This window comes from Passer montanus, unplaced genomic scaffold, assembly GCF_014805655.1.
Source record: "Passer montanus isolate IOZ18808 unplaced genomic scaffold, ASM1480565v1 scaffold37, whole genome shotgun sequence".
NCBI lineage: Eukaryota > Metazoa > Chordata > Aves > Passeriformes > Passeridae > Passer > Passer montanus.
The window spans coordinates 1,751,837-1,774,736 of record NW_024368485.1 but is presented as its reverse complement, the minus strand read 5'-3'; the positions used below and the strand labels follow the sequence as shown (position 1 = coordinate 1,774,736).

At 40.1% G+C, this 22,900-nt stretch overlaps 1 protein-coding gene across 3 annotated transcripts in view; it reads right to left on the bottom strand.

Moving 5' to 3' along the window:
* KIF16B (kinesin family member 16B) overlaps nucleotides 1-22,011 on the bottom strand; it is a 137,416-nt gene extending 115,405 nt beyond the window's left edge. For 2 of the 3 annotated variants that reach the window (XM_039716909.1, XM_039716910.1), the window contains exons 1-4: nucleotides 21,866-22,011; nucleotides 6,753-6,822; nucleotides 5,635-5,748; nucleotides 1,595-1,711 (exon numbers count right to left, since the gene is read on the bottom strand). In XM_039716909.1, coding sequence (XP_039572843.1) covers nucleotides 1,595-1,711; nucleotides 5,635-5,748; nucleotides 6,753-6,822; nucleotides 21,866-21,912 — 348 coding nt within the window. In that variant the 5' untranslated portion in view covers nucleotides 21,913-22,011. Of the gene's footprint in view, nucleotides 1-1,594; nucleotides 1,712-5,634; nucleotides 5,749-6,752; nucleotides 6,823-21,437; nucleotides 21,672-21,865 lie in introns of those variants that run through there. The other variant, XM_039716911.1, reaches the window with a different exon arrangement.
* Nucleotides 22,012-22,900: the final 889 nt, after the last annotated feature.

Genomic DNA, 22,900 nt, shown 5'->3' with positions numbered 1-22,900 from the left:
ACAAACTGCCAAATACCTCCTGTCACACCTTCCTCTTCCTGCAGTGCTCAACAGGACATAATCCTTAAAATTTAATTTCCTGTATAACCTCATAAGCCTTTGATGAACTACTGTCATGCCCAATTTCTGCTTATTGCCCAACAGCCTTCTCTAAGGACCTATTTTAGTCTTCTGAGTCTTCAAAAGAGGTTTAAAAAGCACATATCTTCAGAAAAAGCTGATCATTCATTTTCTCAAAATCAGTATCTCCTTTTTTCTGTCTCAAGTTGGGCATAGAAAATCAGCAGTAACATTAGAAATTTTTGGTTTTGTTACTGAACAAAAATTACTGGTTAGAAGGCGTGATACATGGAGGGGTTAGTAGCATACAGACAGAAGCAGTATTAAAAATTCCATAAAAAACATGCTAATTTTAATCCATTCCAACAAAAATATACACCTGCTCACTCAATGTGGCACAAGAAGTGAACATTATCTACTTGGAATTCTCCAAGGTTTTAAACATGGTTTCCCAGAGCCTGCTGCTAAAGAAACTAACATGTTCTGGTCTAGACAAGGGGTCTGTGTGTGGGTAGGAACTGGCTTACAGGCTGCACTCAGAGGGTGGTGGCAAACAGCTCCTTGTAAGACTGGAAACTTGTCACGAGTGGGGTCTCCAGGAATCAATATTGGGCCCAATGCTGTTTAACTCTTCGTAAGTGACCTGAACAATGGGACCAAGAGTAGCACAATAAAGTCTGATGAAGACACCAAAGTGAGTGGGGAAGTCGACGCATCAGAAGGGACAGCCACCCTGAAGGAAGACCTGGATAAACTGGAATAGTGGGCTAACAAGAACTTTATGAAGTTCAACAAATATATCTCTTACACATGAGAGAACATAATCCAGGAGCACAGCAAAGGCTGGGATCTATCTGGCTGGAGAGCAGCTCTGTGGAAAGGGACTTTGGGGTCCTGTGGACAGCAAGCACCACAAGAGCAAAGAGTGTGGCAAAGAAAGCCAAGAGGATGCTGGGCTGCATCACAACAAACCAGGGCAGAGATGAAGTCCCACTCTACTCAGCACTTGTCAGGTCACACCTAGAATACTGCACTCAGTTTTGGTCTCTACCATAAAAAAAGATGTGGACAGGCTGGAAAGGGTCCAGATAAGGGCCACAAGGATGACCACAGGACTGGGAAGCTGCCATGTGAAGAAAGGTAGAGGGAGTTGGATTTGTTCAGCCTTGAGAACAAAAGGCTTAGAAGAGACCTTATAATCATCTTCCAGTATTTAACAAGTGCCTACAGAGAAGATGGAGTCTCCTATTTCCAAGGAGTCACATACTAAGTACAATGGTAACAGACACAAATTACTCCTGCAGAGAATAGGACTGGATACAAGAGGACCATTTTCCATGAGAACAATCAGTGATTAGAATTATGTCACCAGGAGAGTAGTGGATTCCAAAAAATTGACACTTTTAAGATTCATATGAGCAGGATGCTGGGCCATCTTGTCTTGATGATGCTTTTGCCAAGAGAAGTTGGGTCAAACAATCCTTGAGGGCCCTTCCAAGCTGGTATTCCTCAGCTGAATGAAAACACAACGTACCGCATTTCCCATCATGGTGTAGGACTTCCCAGAGCCCGTCTGTCCATATGCAAAAACAGAGGCATTATAACCTTCAAAAGCAGATTTAAGCACCTCCGTACCAAGATTTTTGAAAACCTAAAAATAAAAAAAAAAATGTTTAAGCCAACAGAAGCTTGGGGAAGAATATTGTCATCAGCCCAGCATGGCAAATATTGAAGAATACCACAACACAATGACAAAACACATATTTACTATAGCAGAGGAAATTAATATTTCAAATAAAATACTAAGTCTCACTACCACATTTCATTTACAGCGCTGCAGTGATTTGCTTTTTATTTGTTTCTCTGTCACGGAACACTCGACATGTCAAATTGCTACTTTCTTTTCTAAAGCCCCAATGTCCTTCAGCAATCTCAGCTACTCCATTCACTTTCGTTATTGTTATTACCTTTTTGTATCTTATGTATCTTACATTATTTGTATCTTATGTTATTATCTTCTGTATCTTCACCAACTCTCCACATTCTGCAAATATCCAGTCCCCACTCAAAAGGACACACATTTCCATGATTCTGTCAGTTTCTTCCTTTCTCTTTTTGGAGCATTTTATTGGTTGGTTTTGGTTTTTTGCTTTAATCAAGTGTAAAAACATGACCCATAATCTTCTCTGTATTTTCCCCATAACTGGCTTTCACACAGCAATGCTTTTTAGGGTGGCAAACATGGAAACTTGTTTTTAATGTGGTAAGTGACCCTTTTTCATCAGTTAACCCCTTCTCTTTTACCCTAAACATGTAATAAATAGTAATGATCCTTCCTCCACATTGCATAATATGGGACTCTGTTCTCACCTAATAAATTCAGCTCTCACCAGATGCCTTCACCACCTTCCTCTACAACACTGGCTCACTCCAACATACCTCACAGATCTGCCTGACCTTTCATCATCATTACCCCTCATTTCAATCCATACCCCTCACTGGGCAAGGAGTAACACTTGGTGCAGCATTTCTCTCAATTAAAATATTAATCTGTGTCTTACCATCTACACATGATTTCCAAAAATCTCATAGATGCTTCACATAGTTTAACTACTTGTCTGCAATTTATGTGGTTTATATTCTCCAAGGCATACAAGCAATTTTTAATAGTGAATGGCACAAGCACAGTATAATCTCACAGCTTCTCCCTAGAATCAGTGCTGGGTAATTTCTTTAATCACTAATCTTCAAATGTGCCTTTGGAATACCTCACTTGACCTTCCCTCCAGCAAAGGAGTTAGAGTGCTGTAACCAGTTACATCTCTCAAAGAACATAAAGAACAGCCAAAGCTACTTTATTCTTTCCCCTAGTTTTCTCTGCGTCCAAGTCTTTATTCATTGCTTTTTTTGATGGAATTTTCCTTTTTAAAAATGTGTGTATGTTTTGCATGTGATTTTAGGTAGTGCATAGGACAGGTACAGTCAGCCTTGTCTGAACACACAGGTTAGAAGCAAAGACTGTTTGGATGGGACACCAGTTTGTCACAAATGGGCAGCAAATATCAAAACTCTATTTTTTTCTCAGTCAGGAATACAAATGAAGAATGAAGAAGCTTGATGGCAAATTGCCATCCCCACTCTAACTTTGGAATACTAAAGTTTATTTTGCATCTACAAGGAATATTAATAAGGTATGCAGTATTAGACAGATTTCCACTTTTTATTTTTCTGCCTTTCAAATGGAAAAACATAACAATTATGAACAAAGGGCACTAGGCAACCACATCACCAACAATCAAGATCAATTTTATTCCCTGGCAAGATGAATGCGAAAAAGAGGCCCTTCCATACCATTGGTGCAGTAAATTGTAATTTCTGCAGGAACTTGATAAGAGCTTAACTACAAAGCCTTCCAATTAAATATGAAATCATTAACAAAAGCAAAACAGTACCTTGTGCAGTGCATGTTTAGGACTTGCACTCCTATAGTTTAAAAACTCCTTTTGTTTTTGAAGCGCTGCACACAGTGTAATTAAAACAACACCTGAGAAACAATATTTTTGTAGCTGAGCAAGAGAAGTCCACACTCCTGCCAGTCCAGATAAAGGAGGTGTCCAAGGCTGTGGAACACACTTTAACAGGGCAATACTGAACACAGACATTGAAGCCACATTTATGATTTATCCTATCTTAACCAATCATAAAACTCACAGCTTTAACATTTATTGCTCAAGGCTGCTGCAGCCATCAGTATATGGGCATTTTAATTTATTTTTGTTTCTACAGACTCCTGACATGGACAAGTTATAGTAATCTTGCCTCTACCTGGCCCACTCTGAAACAGGTAAATGGTACCACAAGGAAAAGGGGAACTTCTCACTTATATGTGGAAACTGGACATCAATACAGACTACAACCTGGATATCTATTTGTAAGCATTCAACTTTACTATGCAAATGGTTGTTTTGACAAGAATTTACCTGATTGTTTCACAGCAAATTTGGATTCTGGAAATAACCTGCACTGTAACAGCAAGAGCCTACTACTACCATGAATCTCTTCCTGGGGTTCCTCTAATGTGGTCTTGTCTAACACAGCTTTCCAGAAGTATCTAAATGCAGGTATCTAGAAGATCCAAGAATTAAATATCCATAAATTTAAGTCACAACTCATGCATGACAAGAAGCTTCATTTAGAATCAGAGCAGAAAAATATATTATCAAAGCTGCTTTAGTTAAAATAAATAATAACCTGACTCTGCATGCTCAGTTCAAAGCATTTGCTAAAATTCTAGCAAAGCCATATGGCCTGAAACACCTGCCTAAAACCATTCACTGGAATCTCAAGTTCAAACCAGTGCTCTCTAATACATTACTACTTCAATTTGCCACAGTAATTAGGGTATTTCTACACTGAATGCCAGATGAAATGTATGTTTCCTGGTATTTCAAAAACCAGCAAAAAAAAATATTACTTAAAAGAACATCATCAAGAAACAACAATCCAGAAAGCTTAAGAATATACATTATCAGACCCTAATATCCCACTGAAATAAAAGAAGTATTCAGAAAATAAGAGGATGTATCACTTACCCTGATGTTAAATGAAAAATTCCACGTCTCAATTCCCCATCAATTATAGTCATTATGTATATATATTATATATAATGGTAAAACTTGTCATTCTCATAAATATTTTTAAATGGCTTCAACTTACTGTTTCTTATGGCTAGTTTTAATCGTGAGGCTTTTTAGGATTAGCCATTACAGCATCCCTGATTTCAAGGGCTCCTGAACAGATGGTACACATACTAAGAAGGTTTGTACCCAGCTGGCTTACAGGATATTCAGTAAACTGTTGCATTATTTTAACGGGAAAGAATTACTCACAGTTGAAGCTTACAGCATCAAAACCAAAAGAGAAGTCAGCAATCACAACTTACTTGAGATTCACTTAATAAATTTATTAGGGAATGGGAAAGAACTGAAAAGTTCCACATTCAAATGAAATGCAAGGTCACAAAGGGTCTGTTTATCTGAATAATGCCTACAGCTCCGAGTTTAATTTTCTGTTCTGACTATGCAGAAAGAAAAACTGTTTTGTCCTTTCCTAAGGTGAATACTCAAGGGAGGAAAAAAAAAAAAAGAATCTTCTTCAATGTGTACCAAGGTTTTTGGACCAAGGGGAAAAAAATACACACCACACTTCAACTAGGTAAGATTGTTTCTAAGTGAAATAGAGCTACATGCTTGTTTCTCAAAAGTGAATTTTTTCTAAGAAGTTTTTCAAAACCAATTTCAGTGCTTAGAGATGCTTTCTAACTTAACCTTCTAAACATTAATCAGACAAAAGAACTTGAAAGAAGGCATTCAGCCTGCTGTATTAGAAAACACGACACTTACATTGTTAGATAAGTTTAAAAAAAAAGAACAAAGCAAAGTTCAAATTCTCAGGTATAGAGAAAATTTCTAAATTACAGAAGAAGCACTTTCAGTGGAAAGAAGTTTCATGGATTGCTTCAAAGACAAAGAAAAGGGAAAGGAAAAAATTAATTATTAACATCAGAAATCCTACCATTTCTTGAGAAACAAAGTTGGGACTTTTACTGTCTGCTGAGAAATAGGAATAATCATAGGTAAATGTTTTCGTTCTTTCTCGTCCTGTGTCTCCAGTAGCACCCTCTGGTATCTATTAAAAAAAAAGAAAACAGAGCTGGTACAACACATCCTGATGAAGTAATTAAAAACATTTGACAATAAATAATCAGAATGCAAATCTAATATAACGCTATACACATTTAGAAATGTTGACAGGTAAAATTATGATTCCAACAACACTGACAAAATTAGGAGCAGGTATACCCTTCAGTAAGGAAGGAAGACAGCCACCTCATAAAGCAGCACAGCAGGAATTATTTGAATTTTAACTTACTGCTTCTAACCCCACAGCACATTTTTGTCACAATACTTAGGTTCAGTTAAATGGGTCTATATATGCTGTTATTATAATCAGGGATTATCCTACACATATAATTTATAGGAGCCAGAGAGATGTTTGCACTGTGAACAGCACTTCACCATGGAGTCATAATTAAAAAGGTGTGACATACCTGCTGTTTAAGGCAATCATCACGTTCAAGACATGACCACTGACACTGTACTTCAGCAAGACTCACCATGCTCCAAATCATTCTGAAGAAACTACACACTGAAACTCCTTTTCATATATTAGTCATGAGAAACTATTTTGCAAAAACCAATTTGCTGCACATGACATCTCTTGCTGAGAGAAACGTTAAAATATACCATCAAAAGGTTATAGCAAGTGATGGGTACTTTGGGTTTGGTTCATTTTCATGGGAATTTCACAAGCCTTCTATAGATGAAGCAGAGATTTAATAGCTATCAGAAACATACCTCTATTCTATTGTTGGATTTTATCTCCCAGCTAAGTAATGACCTGAGTGATAAACCCTTGAAGAAATGATGAGCTAGAGCCTATAGAGTGTTCTTCAGAAAACCACAGTATAGCAAGTTAACAGTGTAACCTGATTTCCCCAAAACATTACTTTAATACTATATTTTAACAACTAGAGGCCATTGACCACAGTGCAGCAAGCATCACTGTTTTGTCCAGTCATATTTTGGCAGCTATTGAGTTATGACTTCCTTTCATAAATTGTGTTTGCTCACCTTTAAGTTTGTGATTGTTGTTTTATTTTTTTCCATTGAAATAATAAACTTCGCATTAAGATCCTTCTCCCTGAAAAAAAACCAAAAAACAGACTTGAGTATGTTAAATAAATCATACCACAGTTATCCAGAGTCACATTTCCACTCATCAATCAGTCCATCACCACAGTCAATTCTTTGATTAATTAATTTTTATTTTATTTTTTAATTCTTGTGCCCAATGTTTATTTACTTCTATGACATATATTTGAAGCACTTGGGCTTGCCTCCAAATTCCTTGATCTAGAAACAGCAGAAGTGTGAGGAAACCCGCTTCAGAAATTTAACTCTGCAAGTCAATTAAGTGTTTTGTTCTTAATTGGAAGCACTCTGATCCAAAACCCAGTTAAGTCAAATATGTGGCTTTAAGGAAGGGCAAAACAGAACACAACAATACAAGCCCCAGCTTCTCACCAGCATTCCAGCAGCAGCAGTTCCCAATTATCCATACAATCTAGCTAACAGGGACTGAATGTTTAAACCAGAAAAACCTAGTATTTTAAAACTCCTTTAGAAATAAGGTACCAAACGTGTTTTGAGTTCTGATGCATCATAGCAGTGAAGGAGAGAGACTGTACTACCAACAAAGAATTACACAGGTTTGTGGCTTCCCAAAGCACAAGGATGCCAGGAAGGAAAAAATTCAGTTCCAAAGAAATGTTTTCATGCACTTGCATTTATTTCACAATTGCTTCTGACTGTTTTCAAGATTACCATCAAAACTTGTGAGCTTGGTGTCTAAACCCAGCATGTAACAACGTGCTTGCCAGAGATGCAATTTGACTATTGTTAGTCATAAGAGCAATACAGGCTGCTCCTGAATGACAACCTCGAGCACAACACCTCCTGTGCTAATGAAAACGTGCACATGGACAAAAGAGCCACAAGGGAAAGATGCTCAGCACACAAAACCTCCCTCTTCAAATGTTGACACACCTGTCCCACAATCATCTGCTAAGTCACCTGACAAACTGGTGTGCCTGACCAGTGCAGAGCAAAAAAAGAGAGCTTTAGAGCAATCAAGTGCTGGATATTCGCTTGCACAAAATGCAAAAGAGAAACTTCTTCCCAATAACAGGACAACCAAGTTCAGGATTTTAGTGTTTTTCCTTCTTTGTGGTGCACTACATGACCCAACTCTGCTCTCCAGCTCCTCTATTCATATTCAGTTTTCCAGCAGAAATAGTAAAGAAAAGCAAAACCCATTTTTAAATCTACATTAATGAATAAAGATTAGGCAAATAAAAATGCTTAAGTAGATATCAACACATCAGGTTATTTTCTAGAGCTAATGAAAGAGAAAATTGTAATAATTATAGCATTAATTATACAATTGAATTTAGATCTACCATGGAAAACTTTGAGGCATGTCTTATGATTACTAGATCTAGACTTAAGATACTGAAACACCAAAATACAGCTGCAGATAATAAACAGGGAAATGGAGAAAAGTGTCCAATGGTATTTTCTTGCAGGAAATAGATCTTGGCATTGCAGTAACGCAGCCTGTGGCTGGCTCCCAGTCATCCTGCTTCTTCCACAGCCTCCACCTGCTGTAGCTATTTGTTCATCAAATGTGTAACAAGTAATTTGGCCCAATAAAATGGTCAATCCTACTATAAAAATGTGTTTCAAATACAAACTGTAACTTGCTTCCTCTAGGAAGTCTGTAAGGACTCTAGGCAGAAAGAACCTTGGTCCAGAATTATTGGTTTTTTAATTTTAATTTCTTCATGTTTAAGGTGTTCAAGGGGAAATAATCAAGTATGTCAGTGCTTTCTTTCCCAGACCCAGCCAGGTCTCCATATAACTCTGCTAAAGCTACTCAATAATGGAATAGTGGCACAAAACATTTAAAGTCTAACACCCATATATGAATTACACAAAATTCTGAGAAGCCTAAAGTAATTATTTTTGTGATAATACTGATAATACTATTAAACATTATTAAAGAATGAGGATTTCAAAGTTTTTTAAAAGGACCTTGAAAAGCACTAGCCAATAATACAATTCATAAATAAAATTTTGCATTTTTGAAGGAGAAGGGGTAGTGAGAGGACAACCTAAAACAGGAATACTAGGATCAGAATAAATAAGCCAACCTGAAAGAAGTGGAAGAAAACATTAACAGGAATCAATGCCCAACCTTCATTTTAATACGAGACAGCTGCACATAATTTATTGTACACATACAGAGTTTAAGAGCATCTCATAAAAAACAATTTCTTGCTTGATGACAGTTATTTCCAGGCACTCATTTAATGCAGTTCATCAGAGCCAATGCACTTCCAAAAAGTTTTGATTATGAGTTCACCTTAGTTAAAGGTTGTCCTGGTTTGGGACAGATTTGTTTCCTGTAAAAGGCAGGATTCAGCTGCCTCTCCCCCAGCTGGTTTGGGAGATAATCTCCTTGGAGAAACGTGGAAAAAACTGTTTATTTAACAAGCAAAGTATTCACAATGAGAATTTTTCACAGATCCAGAAGAAAAACAATTCTGGAAAAACCTTTATTGCCATAGCTAACAAGGAAAACCAGCAAAAAAGCAAGAAAGCTCCCGTTTCCCTCTCTCTCTCTGTGGCAGAGAACTCGGAGAGCACTGCCATGAGCTTGGAGAAAGCTGAACTCTTATCTTTATGTTTTGAGCATAGTGTAAAAAAATTCTACTCCTCTCTCTGGGCCTAGCTTAAAGCTGTAAGACCCATTTCTGAGCAAATAGACAGGTGATGGGGACAGCATGATGAAGTCACCCTAGGATGAGGTTCAGGCTGTAAACAGCTGTACTGCAGTACTGGGTAACCTTCAGGGCCAGGAGAACCCTCCAGCAGCTCTACCAGCATCCACAGGAACCACTTGCCCTCATCCAGAGGCCACTAACCAAGGATTCTGCCCCTGCAAATTCCAGCCTCCATCACAAAAAAAATATAAAGAGACCAGCTGCCAAAACTGGTTCACAATTAATGCTTTGATGATTTAAGAAATCCTGCTTCCCTCCTGAGCCAAATCTGCCCACACAGCAGCACTCAGGGACAGCCTCCAGGATGTTCTCACTGCTCTTTCTTACACCACGTGCAGCTCCAGGATCACAAGGGACGGAAATTTACAACCCGTGATCCCCTGGCCCCCAACCAAATGACAAAGTGATCATGCAGGCAAGTTTCTTGGCACACACACCAGAAAATACACCAGCCCGGTGCTGTAATTACCCCTCTACTATTGCTCAATTCAGCTAGACATCCAGCAATGAACTGCAAGGAGGAAAGAGGAATGGGGGGGAGAAATCACAGCAGGGCAGTAGCACAGCATTTCCTAAGTTCCCTGAGACCAACACAGAAAAAATGGTGAATGAATCTCTCCAAACCTAATCTCCAAGTGACACCATGGTATTGACTAATATGGCTACAAGGCCATAATTAAATGGCTAAATCCATGTTACACGAACATGTTAAAGTTACCACCTGTACATTGTACACCAAGCAGTCAGAAATCCTTCACACTCAGTTTGAGAGGAGTCCTCAGGGCACCCAGTGACACTGATAAGGGTGGCAGCCTCCCCCTTGCTCAGGAGAGCTCTGGAGGCTCCTCGACAGCTGCCCATTTTCTTTGACAGCACATCTTCATTATCTTCAAGACCTCTACTACACTGTCAAAGCCAGCTGACATCAGCCCACAGATTCAAAAGCCCTGAATGAGCCCGAGCTGGCTGACAGATGAGCTGTGCCAGCTCCTGAGTTTCACCTCACTTCCAGCCAGACAAGAAAACAGAAGGAAAAACTCCTGGGGACTGAAATGAAAAGAAACAGCTTCCTAATGATCAGACAGTATTTGTCTCCCAGTAAGAAACAGAAACTCTGCACTTATTTGGTACTTTAAAAGAGAATTTTGTCATAAAGCACGTTTTGTATGGGCATAGGGTTTTCTGTGATCAACAGAATCTTCATCATTTGCTTGTGCAGATTTATGATGATACCCCCCACTCCCATCTACTGGTTTAAAAAAATGGTTTTGAAAAGAATTAAAAGAGAGAGTTCTGCTAGTCCCAGGTCTTTCTCCACTGTTCAGCTGAAACCAGAACAATAAATCCAGTGACAGGGAATGCAGGCACAAGGGAAATCTTGTATATGTCATGTAACAGAAATAATCTCTATGTCTATACTAGTACACATATATTGGTTCTTGTATGAAGGACAGCCTAGATTAAACACTTTCAGCCATAAGAATAAATTTTACCAGCAACACTGAAAACCAGCAGTTTAATATATTGCAGTAATGCTCCTCAAATATGAACATACAGGTGTCTTTGTGCTGTCTTCTGTCAAATGATATCTGATGCTCTTGGGAAAACTATGCACACTCACAGTAACACATACAGATTGATCACTATTTTAAATCATGTACCTGAACTTCTTCTTAAATTTTTATAATAATATTTTAGGTAGCTTCACCTTCCAAGAACTCTGATCACAACTGGTGAGTGGCCACATATGCAAATTTTTAAATCATAAGCAGCAGCTAACTTAAAGTTACTGTATCTACATGCACCATGGTCAATGATCTCCCAATAACCTGGGAAAGGTTAATCTTCAAGGAGAAGACTACCTCAACAGCAACTTTCCTGCTTTGCCTGCATACTGACCAGGTTCAGTAAAGGCCTTGCCAGTGGGAACCAGTGCTGCACACCTTAAGTTTTAAGATAGCCACACGTGAATCCTCTTCTTACACATTTCTGATAGCAGCCTTTAAGAAAATGTAGCAAAAGCCCATCTTTGGCAGAAGCAACATAAAATATAACCTCAAACACAATCGTTGATATGAATGACATTCTGGAATTCTGTTGTAACTATTATACCACTATGAAGGTTTTCTAGGACTCCTGGATTTCAGCCCATGTGATACTTTGTGTACTTGTTTTTAATATCTTGTTTCTTCCAATTTGTTCTTTTAGCTCTGCTATCCCAAGTCAAAGACAGTATTATCTTAACCTCTTATGTACAGCAAAACATGATTCAGAAATTCACAGCTGCCCTGCAGTGCCCTTGTCTTTTGGGTAGGAAGTCTGCAAATTAGAAATTCAAGGGGGAAAAAAATGTGCCTGACTTCATGACTCTTTTACCTCCTCAAGTAATCCATAAGGCTTTTCTACTGTCATTTTCTCCCCTTTACTGAGACACACAGAAACAATCTGAACTGAACAATAAATGAGTTCAGTTATTTGAGTACAAATATCTTTCCAATGTATAAGCATACAGAAAAATTATGAGTGTACTCCAAGTTTCTGTATCTCACTATTGCTTTGTATTTACAATACAAACTCTTTGGAGAAGAGTCTTCATAAAGCTAATATTTGAAGTGTCTGACTCATCAACAATAAGAACTTCAGCCCATCAGCAATCAAAATGCTGAGTACCATCTATGCACTCTTTTTGTTAAATAACTCTGAAAAACCCTCTCTCAGTAAATAACCCTGGCTTTGTACTCATAGCCTCTGCAAAACAGAGCACTTTGCTCTTCAATCAGCTGTTCTCACAATAATACCTGCCTTTCAGACACTCAGACTTCTAAGAGTCTTCAAGTCCAAGGGCTCAGTTAGAAGAACTGAGTGCTAATCCTATTTATTTTATAACTAGTCTTAATTTCAAATAAACAAAGCCTGAAAAACAAACAGACTCACTTTTCTCTTACTTCAATTCCTCAGGAAAGCTACAATTCAGAGAGACTTATTCACCTTTTTTCCTTCTGGTCTCAGGGAATTCTCAACAAGAAGCAGGAGTTTAAATCATCATTTAAATCATCATCATTTCAGCAATATAACATGCATATGTAACCTGGCAATGTGTTTGATAAAACTAAAATAAAGGACTTGGAAAACACTATTCTAAAACCAGGCTTTTAAATTCAAAATACTTCAGACCAGAAAGTTTTGGGGATTGCAAACTGTACATGAGGCCAGTCTAAATACACTGCCCCATGTGTGTCCACTGTGCTCTGGCCCTGCTGGCATTGGAAGGTCTTTGTTCTTCAATGCTGTGGAGGGACAGACTAAACAAGGAAATGATTGTGACAAATCCACATGCTTGAAAAACTTCTGAAGTATTTGCATTAAAGCACTAAAGAGGACTGAAAAATAAGCACATGTAAGCAGAGGCTCTAAGTGGGCTTCCTGACCTCTGATGGTTTATGGAAAATTAACTCACTCCCAGCTATTAACTCTTCAGTTACTGGGAGTCCAGTTCTTGGACTGCTCTCGTTGGTGCTTCTCCTGCAGAACAACTCTGCTCCAGTTTTGCTGCTCACCAACACAAGGATGAAGCTCTGCACCTGGGGACTCTCCCTCCTGATCCATCCTCCTTGCTACATGAGGAGAGCAAGATCCAACTTTAAAGACCGCATACCCCATTTTTTCTCACTTCTGTGTATAAAGCTGTGCAAAAACCACTGAAGAGGAGGTGTGAGACAGAATGGCAAGCACAGGAGCTCCTTAGCAGTCAACCAGGTCTAGTCTTACCTTCCCACTGAAGCAAGATTTCCTCTAATGACTTTCTTAAAAGGTATTAACTCTATCCAGCTGCCTGAGCCTCAGGAGATTCTTACACAACCTGCACTATCTCACCAGCAGTAATTCCTTAGATACTGTTTAAGCTGATCCATTATTAGCTTCATTCCATTACTCTGGAGATATTAAGAAGGAGCCATAACTAAGTATTTAATTTCTCTTTTCAACATTTATGCCCTGAAAATACATCTAGATTTGCACCTCCTAACCTATTCTGGTAGTTGTAACACATAGAGTATACATGTAGCTTTATATACTTTGAATCAACCCCATCATTTTTGTTGATCTTTTCCAATTTAATTCAGATAATGAGGTTCCAGAAACAAGATTTTAGGAGAAATTAACACAGGGGCTTGCTGGGGGAAGCACCAAGCACAGCTTCAGTGCTTGGCTCTGAACTGTATTTGCCAACAAGGATTACACTGAGAGTGCAGCACACTCCTAAGTTCAAATCCGTTGCTTCTAAGCAAAAAACCTTCAAAAATTAACCACTGAGAGAAAGGGCATAGAAAGAAGAGGAAAACAAGTCACTAACACTCAAAGACCATGTCCTTCAGCATAGGTGAGAAACTGTAGATAAACAAACACCAGAGTGCTGGCATTCTCTAGTGCTAAACCTGTAAGTTTCAGCTCCCTAAGTTTCTCTAACCCCTGAGTTTCAGCTCCCTTGAGCACTGCTGACATTTGCTATTGTGGAAAAGCCTAAGGAGAGTCCAACAAGTTCCTCTAGAATATCCTGACCTGTGGCATCCAAATTCCCAGTCACCTCTTTTCCTTGCTGAGGGCTTCTCTATTTGACTTAACTTCTTATTTTAGCAAAGGACACTCTCCTCAGACCCTGCTCCTTAACCCAGCAGTCCAGTACTGTGTTTTACTGTTGCTCTGGTTTTTTTTAAGTTCTTTTAAGCCTTCTGATGTTTACATTTTTGCAGTGGAGTTTCTTACACATTTTTAATGTAAATAATGATTGGTTTGTATTCTTTTCTAGAAAAGGAGAAAACTGATGAACTGTTGGTTTGACCAGTGTGGTTGGAGAGGTGGCAATTTCACCCTCCAATGCATGGTTACTTTTAGAATTCTATAAATATCGAGGTCCAGAAATAAATGTGCCTTTTTCTGCCTTGGACATCTCAGTGAGTGTCATTCCTTTCATGTGGTATTGCAACATTTTACCACCCCTTACCAAACACATGGTTAGGTCATCTTCAATTTATGCTCTTCAGAAGAGCAACTGTGCTGCTTCACACCTGCAGTGTTCTCCTTAAACTCCTGAGTAAAATAACCTGAGTGTTTTTTTCCTCACCTCCCAACTGCTTTTTCCATTCCTACATAAACAGACCTGAACTATTTAGATACCACTATTTACTACTCTTACATTAAAAAATAAGCCTTAAAATATATTGATTGCAAGATTTCTGACAATTCTTATTCTTATATATGACAACCAAGACTTTTCTGTAAGGCCACTAGGCCTCTGGTATTTTGTTTTTATTTTAATTTTCTAGTCCTTTGAGTCAATGCTCTGCTGTGAGCAAGTTGTTGCTTCTACTTCAGTTGCTACAAGAACAGGTTCTCCAGCCTTTCCTCATTTTTAATGGTCTGTCTACAGCCTTATAACCCAGCTTACTACATCCCTTTCTCAAATATATGATCTGTCTAGACACCATTTAAAGGACCCTCACAATATACAGCACCTATGATTCCCAGCAAACAATTGCATCTTCACTCCAGAACTACAGGCAGCAATAACAACAGCCAAACTACCATCTCTGAGACTTTTATAATCCTTGAGAGCATCTTCACCTAATCACAAATGTTTATGTGATAATTTACTGCTGACATCTGTTCTCAAATAACACATTCTCACCACATCTGACATCGAGAATCACCAAAACCAGGGACCAACAGTCCCTGCAGAACAGGCATGTCCTACTCACCTCTCTTTACTCTCAAGTTTTACACCTTGTACACAAAAATCATGTCATTTCACCTACTGGGTAAGACACAGATCAGATTCCCCACTTTGTACCCCACAGCTGAGCAAGTACTAGGTAGAGATTATTAAGGAGAGATGGCGTGGACACTGTCAGGCTGCTGGTCACTCCTCTGCTCCTCCCTGTCATAGAGGACCTACCCTGAGAAGACTCATGACCATCCTGTAAATAGAATTCTTCCAACTGTTCATTCCTTTTGAAGAGGTGAAAGATAGAAAGTAAAAACATTTATTGATGTATCTTACAAAACTAAGAACACTGTCTTTCAGACCTTGAGCACTCTTAGTATCAAGTTTACATGGTCCAAGAGCTTGGATCAGTCTACACCGTTATGCACTGATGCAGTGCCAACAGCAGCAGCAGCACACTGATCAAGGGACTAACATTACAGATATGCACAGCTTACTTCCAGGGAGAGAAATCTATCTACTCTGAAAAAAGGAAAAATCTACCAGAAGTTATGAAATATGTTCAAGGTTCCGAACACAGAATGTGGCAAGGTAAAAAAGCCACATTCAGAACAGTTAGTTCACCTTGCCAACTCAGCATCAAAGTAAATTTTTAGTAGATTCAAACTCAACCACATAAAAAGGCAGAGGCAAGACAGATATACATTCACCCCAGGCACACCAGAGCCTCACCCTTTGCTTAAGGATCTTTCAACTTCTTTCTACAGTAGAGAAATTGTACATGATTATAAATCAAGCACCATTATTAAAATGGAAGCTCAAACAGTTACCACAGGAAATAGCAAACTCAGTTTGCTGATAAATGGCTTATTCTCATTGGTACAGTAGTTCAGAAAGTGACAGTATTGCAACACTTGGCCATATTTAAGCTCTGAGTTATGTTAGCTGAGATCACTCTGGACACCTCTAAAGAGTAACCAGTAGTCAGTGTTTGGAAACAGATGCAGTAGAAATTTCCCTATGTACTTCAGAGACAGATATGATATTTAGCTATGAGTGTCCTTCCTTCTAATCACTCCACCATTCCTCATTGCACCTGTGATACATTAATGCTATACCCATTTTGTCAAAACACTCTATAAGCTTATGAAAATTAAAAATGTACACAGTAACTTGAAAATGAAAAATATACAGTAACTCATACTTAAAAACTTGTAATTTATGAGACACTAATTCATTCCCTCTTCCCTGCATTGAAAGTCTTATAATGCATTTTCCATGCATGTTTTTTGCTTCTCTTCTAAATTCTAAAAAGCATGGATATTTAATTATAAATTTCATACTCCCACTAAGTTCTTACCCAAACTACTTGTAAACATTTAGAATGGAAATAAAGAATTCAGCTGGCTCCTCACTGTATACCTGTTTATTTCTTTTTCCTGCTACAAAAACACTCCAGTCACAAGTTCCTTGTGAAACAAACCAGCTTTTTTTATATCTCTGTCCTTGGCATTGCTCTATTAACTTGAACCATTGAAAACTCTGCTATTGATACTACAGCCTGGATTGTGCAAGCAGTTAATTTGAAAGATAAGCTATTGGTCAGAGATTTCCCAAGGCACTCTGCCTCCAGCTCTGCATGCAGAGGAGTTGCTTAGACAGACAGGTGTAACCCAGAAGTTATCCAAGAGGGCCAACCTTACATCTAGTGAATAATCACACCGACTGTATTTGTGGATCAAAGTATCAGATCTTAACCCCAAGAAAATCCCAGAGTCACTCAAAAGCTATCTCTATGCAATAGAGCATACTTTCTCTGTCTCCCCACTACCAAATAGAGAAGTTTCTAATCTTCATGCCATAGTTGTGAATGGCTGCATAACCACACAGAGCACTACAGTGTCTGACAGGTGCTTCTGCCACAGGTCACTTCTGTTTGGAGAGCAAATCCAAGGAGTGTGTACATGCAGGAGAAAAAAACTGATCATTTAAACATGCAATCAAATTAGAATTTCTATTTCATTATACTGGCAGTAAGAGAGCCATGAAAAATGTCTAGGCAACTCATTTAAATGAACATCTAAAAAACCTGAGAGCACTGGGTAAGCACAGAGAAAAACTTATTGTAGTGCAGACCCATCTTCTGATGTCAGCCGCATCTTGGCAGGTAAGGACAGCACATGACCCTCATTTAGTGTGTTCAGCCAGTTAAACACAATAATTAGTTTATGCAAATACAAGAAACAGATGAAAAGGGTTAAAAATCTGAAAAAAGCTTGCATCCCTCTATTACTTCAAGAATTAAAAGCCAAACATAACAGAGCCATCAGGTGCAAAATTGAGAGCCACAAGAATTTAGTGGCAGTATTTAGAAGAATCAAGTTGATATATCCTTTACTAAACATCAAAACAGTTTTTCTTATCTGGCATATTTTAGATGGTTTTATTTAACTAACTGTCTTGGGGTGATTCATAATGATAACGTATCCCGTAACTATCTGTTCCTGGATCTCTAGGACCCCGCAGTGGGGAATCTCGGTGGGATGGGGGTGTTAGGAAGTTGGCTTTTGGAGCAGGCGTTTTTCAAAAGCTGCCCGCCCAGGTTCATGTCGTGGCTCTGCACGGCGTGGTGTTTGCTTCACACGCAGTTCGATTTTTGCTCAGGCAAAGCTTTTTTTTTTTCCTTTTTTTTTTTCCTCGGCTTGGCAAAGCTGCTGTGACGATCTCCAGGCTGCCTTGAGGGCGAATTCCTAGCTTCCCATCCGAGAGCCGGAGGCATCACTCCCTAAGTGCAGGGGAGCGATCCAGCCCAAGCTGCAGGAAAAGGACACCGAGTGCCCCAGCCCAGCTGGCTGCCGTGAGTGCCCGCTGCCCTCTGCCTCCCCTGGGAAGGTGGGATGAGACATCAGGACTTCCTCTAGTGCTGGAAGTCCACCAAGAAGTTCCTGCCTCTCCTGAGGCCACCTCGTCTCTTTGTTCCAGTGGGGTGCTGAGGTCCAGCAGTTTGATATCCAGCAGCTGTTTACTTTTTTCCTATTAACCCGTTTGTTAATAAACCGTGTTTCTTTTAAACTTTCCTCTATTAGTATTCATTTCTTATTGGTGGAAAGGGATTATTGGAATGATAAACAGATAACTCACTCCAGCATGCTCTTATTTAAATTGTCTCAAACCAAGACACTGACAAAAGTATAACAGCGGCTTCCTGGAACACTAATTGAATTCTTGTTTACATAAAGAAGAAACTTGATACAAATGGAAGCAAGAAAATACTACTCTCTTCTTTAAAGATTCAGATGAAAATAAAGCAGTGCATTTATTTGAACTGTGCAGATGCTGTGCATAATAGAAAACAGAGAGCCAGAATTAGGTGAGTTCTATCAGGATCCCAGGTATCTCACTACACTATGCAGAAGACAGTGACTAGTAACCAGTCACCCAAAGTCATCTGTTCAGTATGTGAGCAAATACTGCCTCAAATCTAATTACACTTCTCAGCAGTCCCATCTTATGAATGCTTCTAGTGACTGTGCTGGAAAATGAATCTTAGAAATGATGGTGTCCAAATCCATTACCTTGCCAAAGCAGAATACACCAAACACCCAAGCTCACTCCCCTTCTATCCAGTGACAAAAACCAAGGCTTCAGCCAGCTGGCAGGTTTTTTTGCTGCCTTTACAGAAACTTACAGCTATAAGCACAGACTTCAGGGCTGCCATGGCAATTCACTGTTGAACGAGGGAAGCCAAATGACAGATGGAGACTCACCAAGTAACTGAACACTTTCTGAACTCATGCTACACCTGGTTGCAAAACAGCAACTGTAAAGCCATTAGACATACTTTCATTGCATTATGGAATGATAGAATAAAAATATTTCAGTGTAACATCTGTGTAACACAATTTGGGATGTTACTCCAAGAAGAATGGTTAAAGACTTCACAGGTCAAGTCAAAGAAAATGAAGACTAAAAATAAATCACAGAAGAAGAAAGCAAAAAGGTTTGTTAGCTAAGCAATAGAACAGTAAATAATCCTTAAACAACCCTCTCCCCATCACATTTCATTCCAAAATCCTTGTTCATGACTTAGTACACAATTAGCAGTGCTGTGACACCACACGGTGCAACTGCTCCATAATGCAGGAGTCTTCCTACAACCATTCATCAACTGTGTCTTCTCTAATTAAAAATGACTCATGAAATAAGCTGCACTGTATTATTAAACTTCAAACAAACCAAAGCAAATTTAACTAAATTAACTCCATACACTATCATGGTAAGGATTTTAAAATTTAGTGCTGGAGAAGGAACACCTGGTTGTAAAGTTCCTTTGGATAGGTGGAAAGGCCTTTAGTCTGTAAAATTCCCCAGGGGCCCAAAAAGGCCACGGGAGCACAGCTGAGGGCAGACCTAAGCAAGGGAACACTTGCCAAGGTGCCTCTGCCTTGGCAGGGGCTGGACTACATGATCTCCAGGGGCCACTTCCAACTCTAACAATTCTGAGAAACCACTAAGAAAAATATGAGTACTGCTCCTGGCTTACAGCTCAGCATGCCTTTCCTACTGCAAGAAGAAAAGCTATTGCATCCTCCCAGGCTTAGGGTTTTACAAAACACAGCATGAGTCCAGCAGTGACTGATGGACAGGAACACCAGTGACTCCAGTGCTGGGCCCCACACCAAACACCAACTGTAAAAAAAAAATCTATAAAAACTCTAAAAAGAATCAATACTTAAAAGCAACATCCCAAGGCACTAAATCCAGCTTCCTTATAATGTTTCATACACATCTAACAGCATCCCATGAACTCCAAGGGTTTAGCAGGTTAAACTGTAGGTTCTTCACAGTTTGCATGGCCAGACACCAGTTTTCAGAGTAAGCCTGCCTGCTGCCACACAGCTGTGACAAAAACCACTTTCTCAGCTTGCCCCCTGCACCACACCCAGCCTCTGCCTGCCCTGCTCTTAGGTTTGCCCTTTTCCATTGTATCACAAACCATTTTCACCATTTTCTTGGCATGCTCAGATCCAGTCCCATCCAAGTTATCCTCCCACATGCCACAGAGTCACCCTGTCCAGAGCCTTTGTCTGATATTCCTTTAGCACAACACCTGCAAACTCACACTCACAGCGCTGTGTTTCCACTGCCTATCACAATTAATTTTCTTGGTATGCTCAGATCCAGTCCCATCCAAGTTATCCTCCCACATGCCACAGAGTCACCTGTCCAGAGCCTTTTTCTGATATTCCTTTACCACAACACCTGCAAACTCCACTCACAGCTCTGTGTTTCCACTGCCTATCACAATTGCCATCCCTCTCTTCTGCCACGTGCTTTCCATTCCTGTGTCTCCTTTGTCTCTTAGCAGATCACAGGCACATTCCTCCTGCAAAACTTCTACCCACTACCAAAATATTGCACAAGTCTTACTAATACCCTGAAGACCTGTGCTAACTGTTGTCAGAGATGCTTGAAGGAACAGTGGAGTGTATATACTGAATAATTTTTAAAATTTTTAAGAACCACATGGCTGGACCTGAGGGAGAGGGCAGGGGGAAGCAAAAGGGTGTGACAAGATTATTCACCACCCCAGAGCTCCAACCACTCAGCTCCATCCACCTCAACTATTCAAAACCAACCTGCAATATCTTCCCCTTCCTACCTTCATCAGCTCTACTCTCATAAGATTTGTCTTCCCTTCACTGAAAACAGCAACAAGATACTGAGCAGCTTTCAGAATGAGACAAATTGTGTGTTTTAAACACCTGAATCAGATCAAGTGAGAGGAACAGGTGAAGGGCTGCCTGGGCTTTAAACCACTTTTCCTTTGAACTGGCTACACGACTCCAAAAGAAGAGAAGAGGAAGAGCACTGCCAGTAGAATCGGACAGTTTTCCACACATGGTTCCTAAATTAGACCACTAACTCTGTCGTGCATATTATGCACATATTTCATGAAAGAAGACAGTATTTATTTTCCAGATACATCTCAGGAAGTGGGTGATGAACTCCTGCCCATACAGTAAATGCAGCAGACTACCCAGTTTAGATATATAGATATTATAGAGATATATATGTGTATATATATCTATATATGTATATATACACATACATATATATATACATATATATATATACACATATATATATGCACATATATAGATATTCATATTTTGATCATAAGCTGATAACCTTTAACCATGACGGCTCCAAATGAACTAGACAACAATCTCTCTCTCTCAAGCCGGTAGAAAAGGCCGCTGTTTCCAGATAAAGTCGCTTTCTTTCACATTTTAGAAGCCTGACTATGCATCCTTGGCAGGTCCCTCCTCTCAGAGTTTTCTACTTTCACCAGAGTAACTTTCCCGTCGTGACAGAAGGAGCAGGGCAATGCTCCAGACCCCGACTCTGAACTTCCCAGGCAAGGACCCGCTCCTCCCCGCTCCACCGGGAGCCACTTCCCAGCCTCCCGGGGAGGAGCAGAGCTGCCAGCAGTCGCTCCTGCCGGGCAGAGCGGCTCGGCCGAGCCCCGGCAGAGCCCCGGCAGAGCTCCGCCCCCGCCGTCACCGCCCGCGACACCGGCTCCGGAGCGAGGAAGGCCGGGGCGGCCCCGCACTCACCTGCGGTTCATGGGCCGCACTCGCACGGCCACCTTCACGGAGGCCATGGCTCATCCCCGCCGGCCGAGGCTCCCTCGCCGCCGCCCCGCCCGCCGGCTCCCGGCGAGGCCGCCCCAGCCCGGGCCTGTCGCTATGGCGACCGCCTCCCTGCCCCGGCGGGCGCTACGGCGGCCGCGCAGGGACACAACGCCGCCCGCCGTCGGTGTGCCCGGCCGCGCTGGGGCGGGGAGGGAGAGGGAGGAGGAGGAGGAGGAGGAAGAGGAGGAGGAGCTTTGAGAGGAGGGGTAGAAACAGGTACTGTGGGTGGGTGTATGGGAATTTCTCCATAGGGCCAGCCACCGCGGTGTATTTATTTATTTATGGAGTGCATGCTTCTATACATGCATATACATACATATACACACACATACATGCATACATATATATACACACACATGTATATACATACATGCATATGTATATATACACACACATGTATATACGTAAATATATATACATACATATATATACACACATAGGTATATACATACATATACACACAAAAATATACATACATATATATACACATATATATACATACATGCATACACATATATATACATATGTATACACATACATATCTATACATATATTCATATATATATACACATACACACACATATATACACACACATACATACATGTGTGTGTATGTATGTACTCATATATATACACATGTATCACAGAATCGCAGATTCAATTAGTTTGGAAAAGACCTCTGAGATCATCAAGTCCAACCTTTGATTAAACATCATCGTGTCAACCAGACCAGGGCACATCCAGTCATTCCTTAGACACTTCCAGGGACAGTGACTCCACTGTCCAATCACCCCTTCTGTGAAGAAACTTCCTGAAGTCCTACTCCTTCCTGAAGTCCTACATGAACCTCCCCTGGTGTGGTTTAAGACTACAAAGGGGTCAAAAAACACATTCCTATATTAAAACCGTGCCTGCAATCCCTGTCACTCTCTGTCCCTGGTGGGATGCCACCAAGGC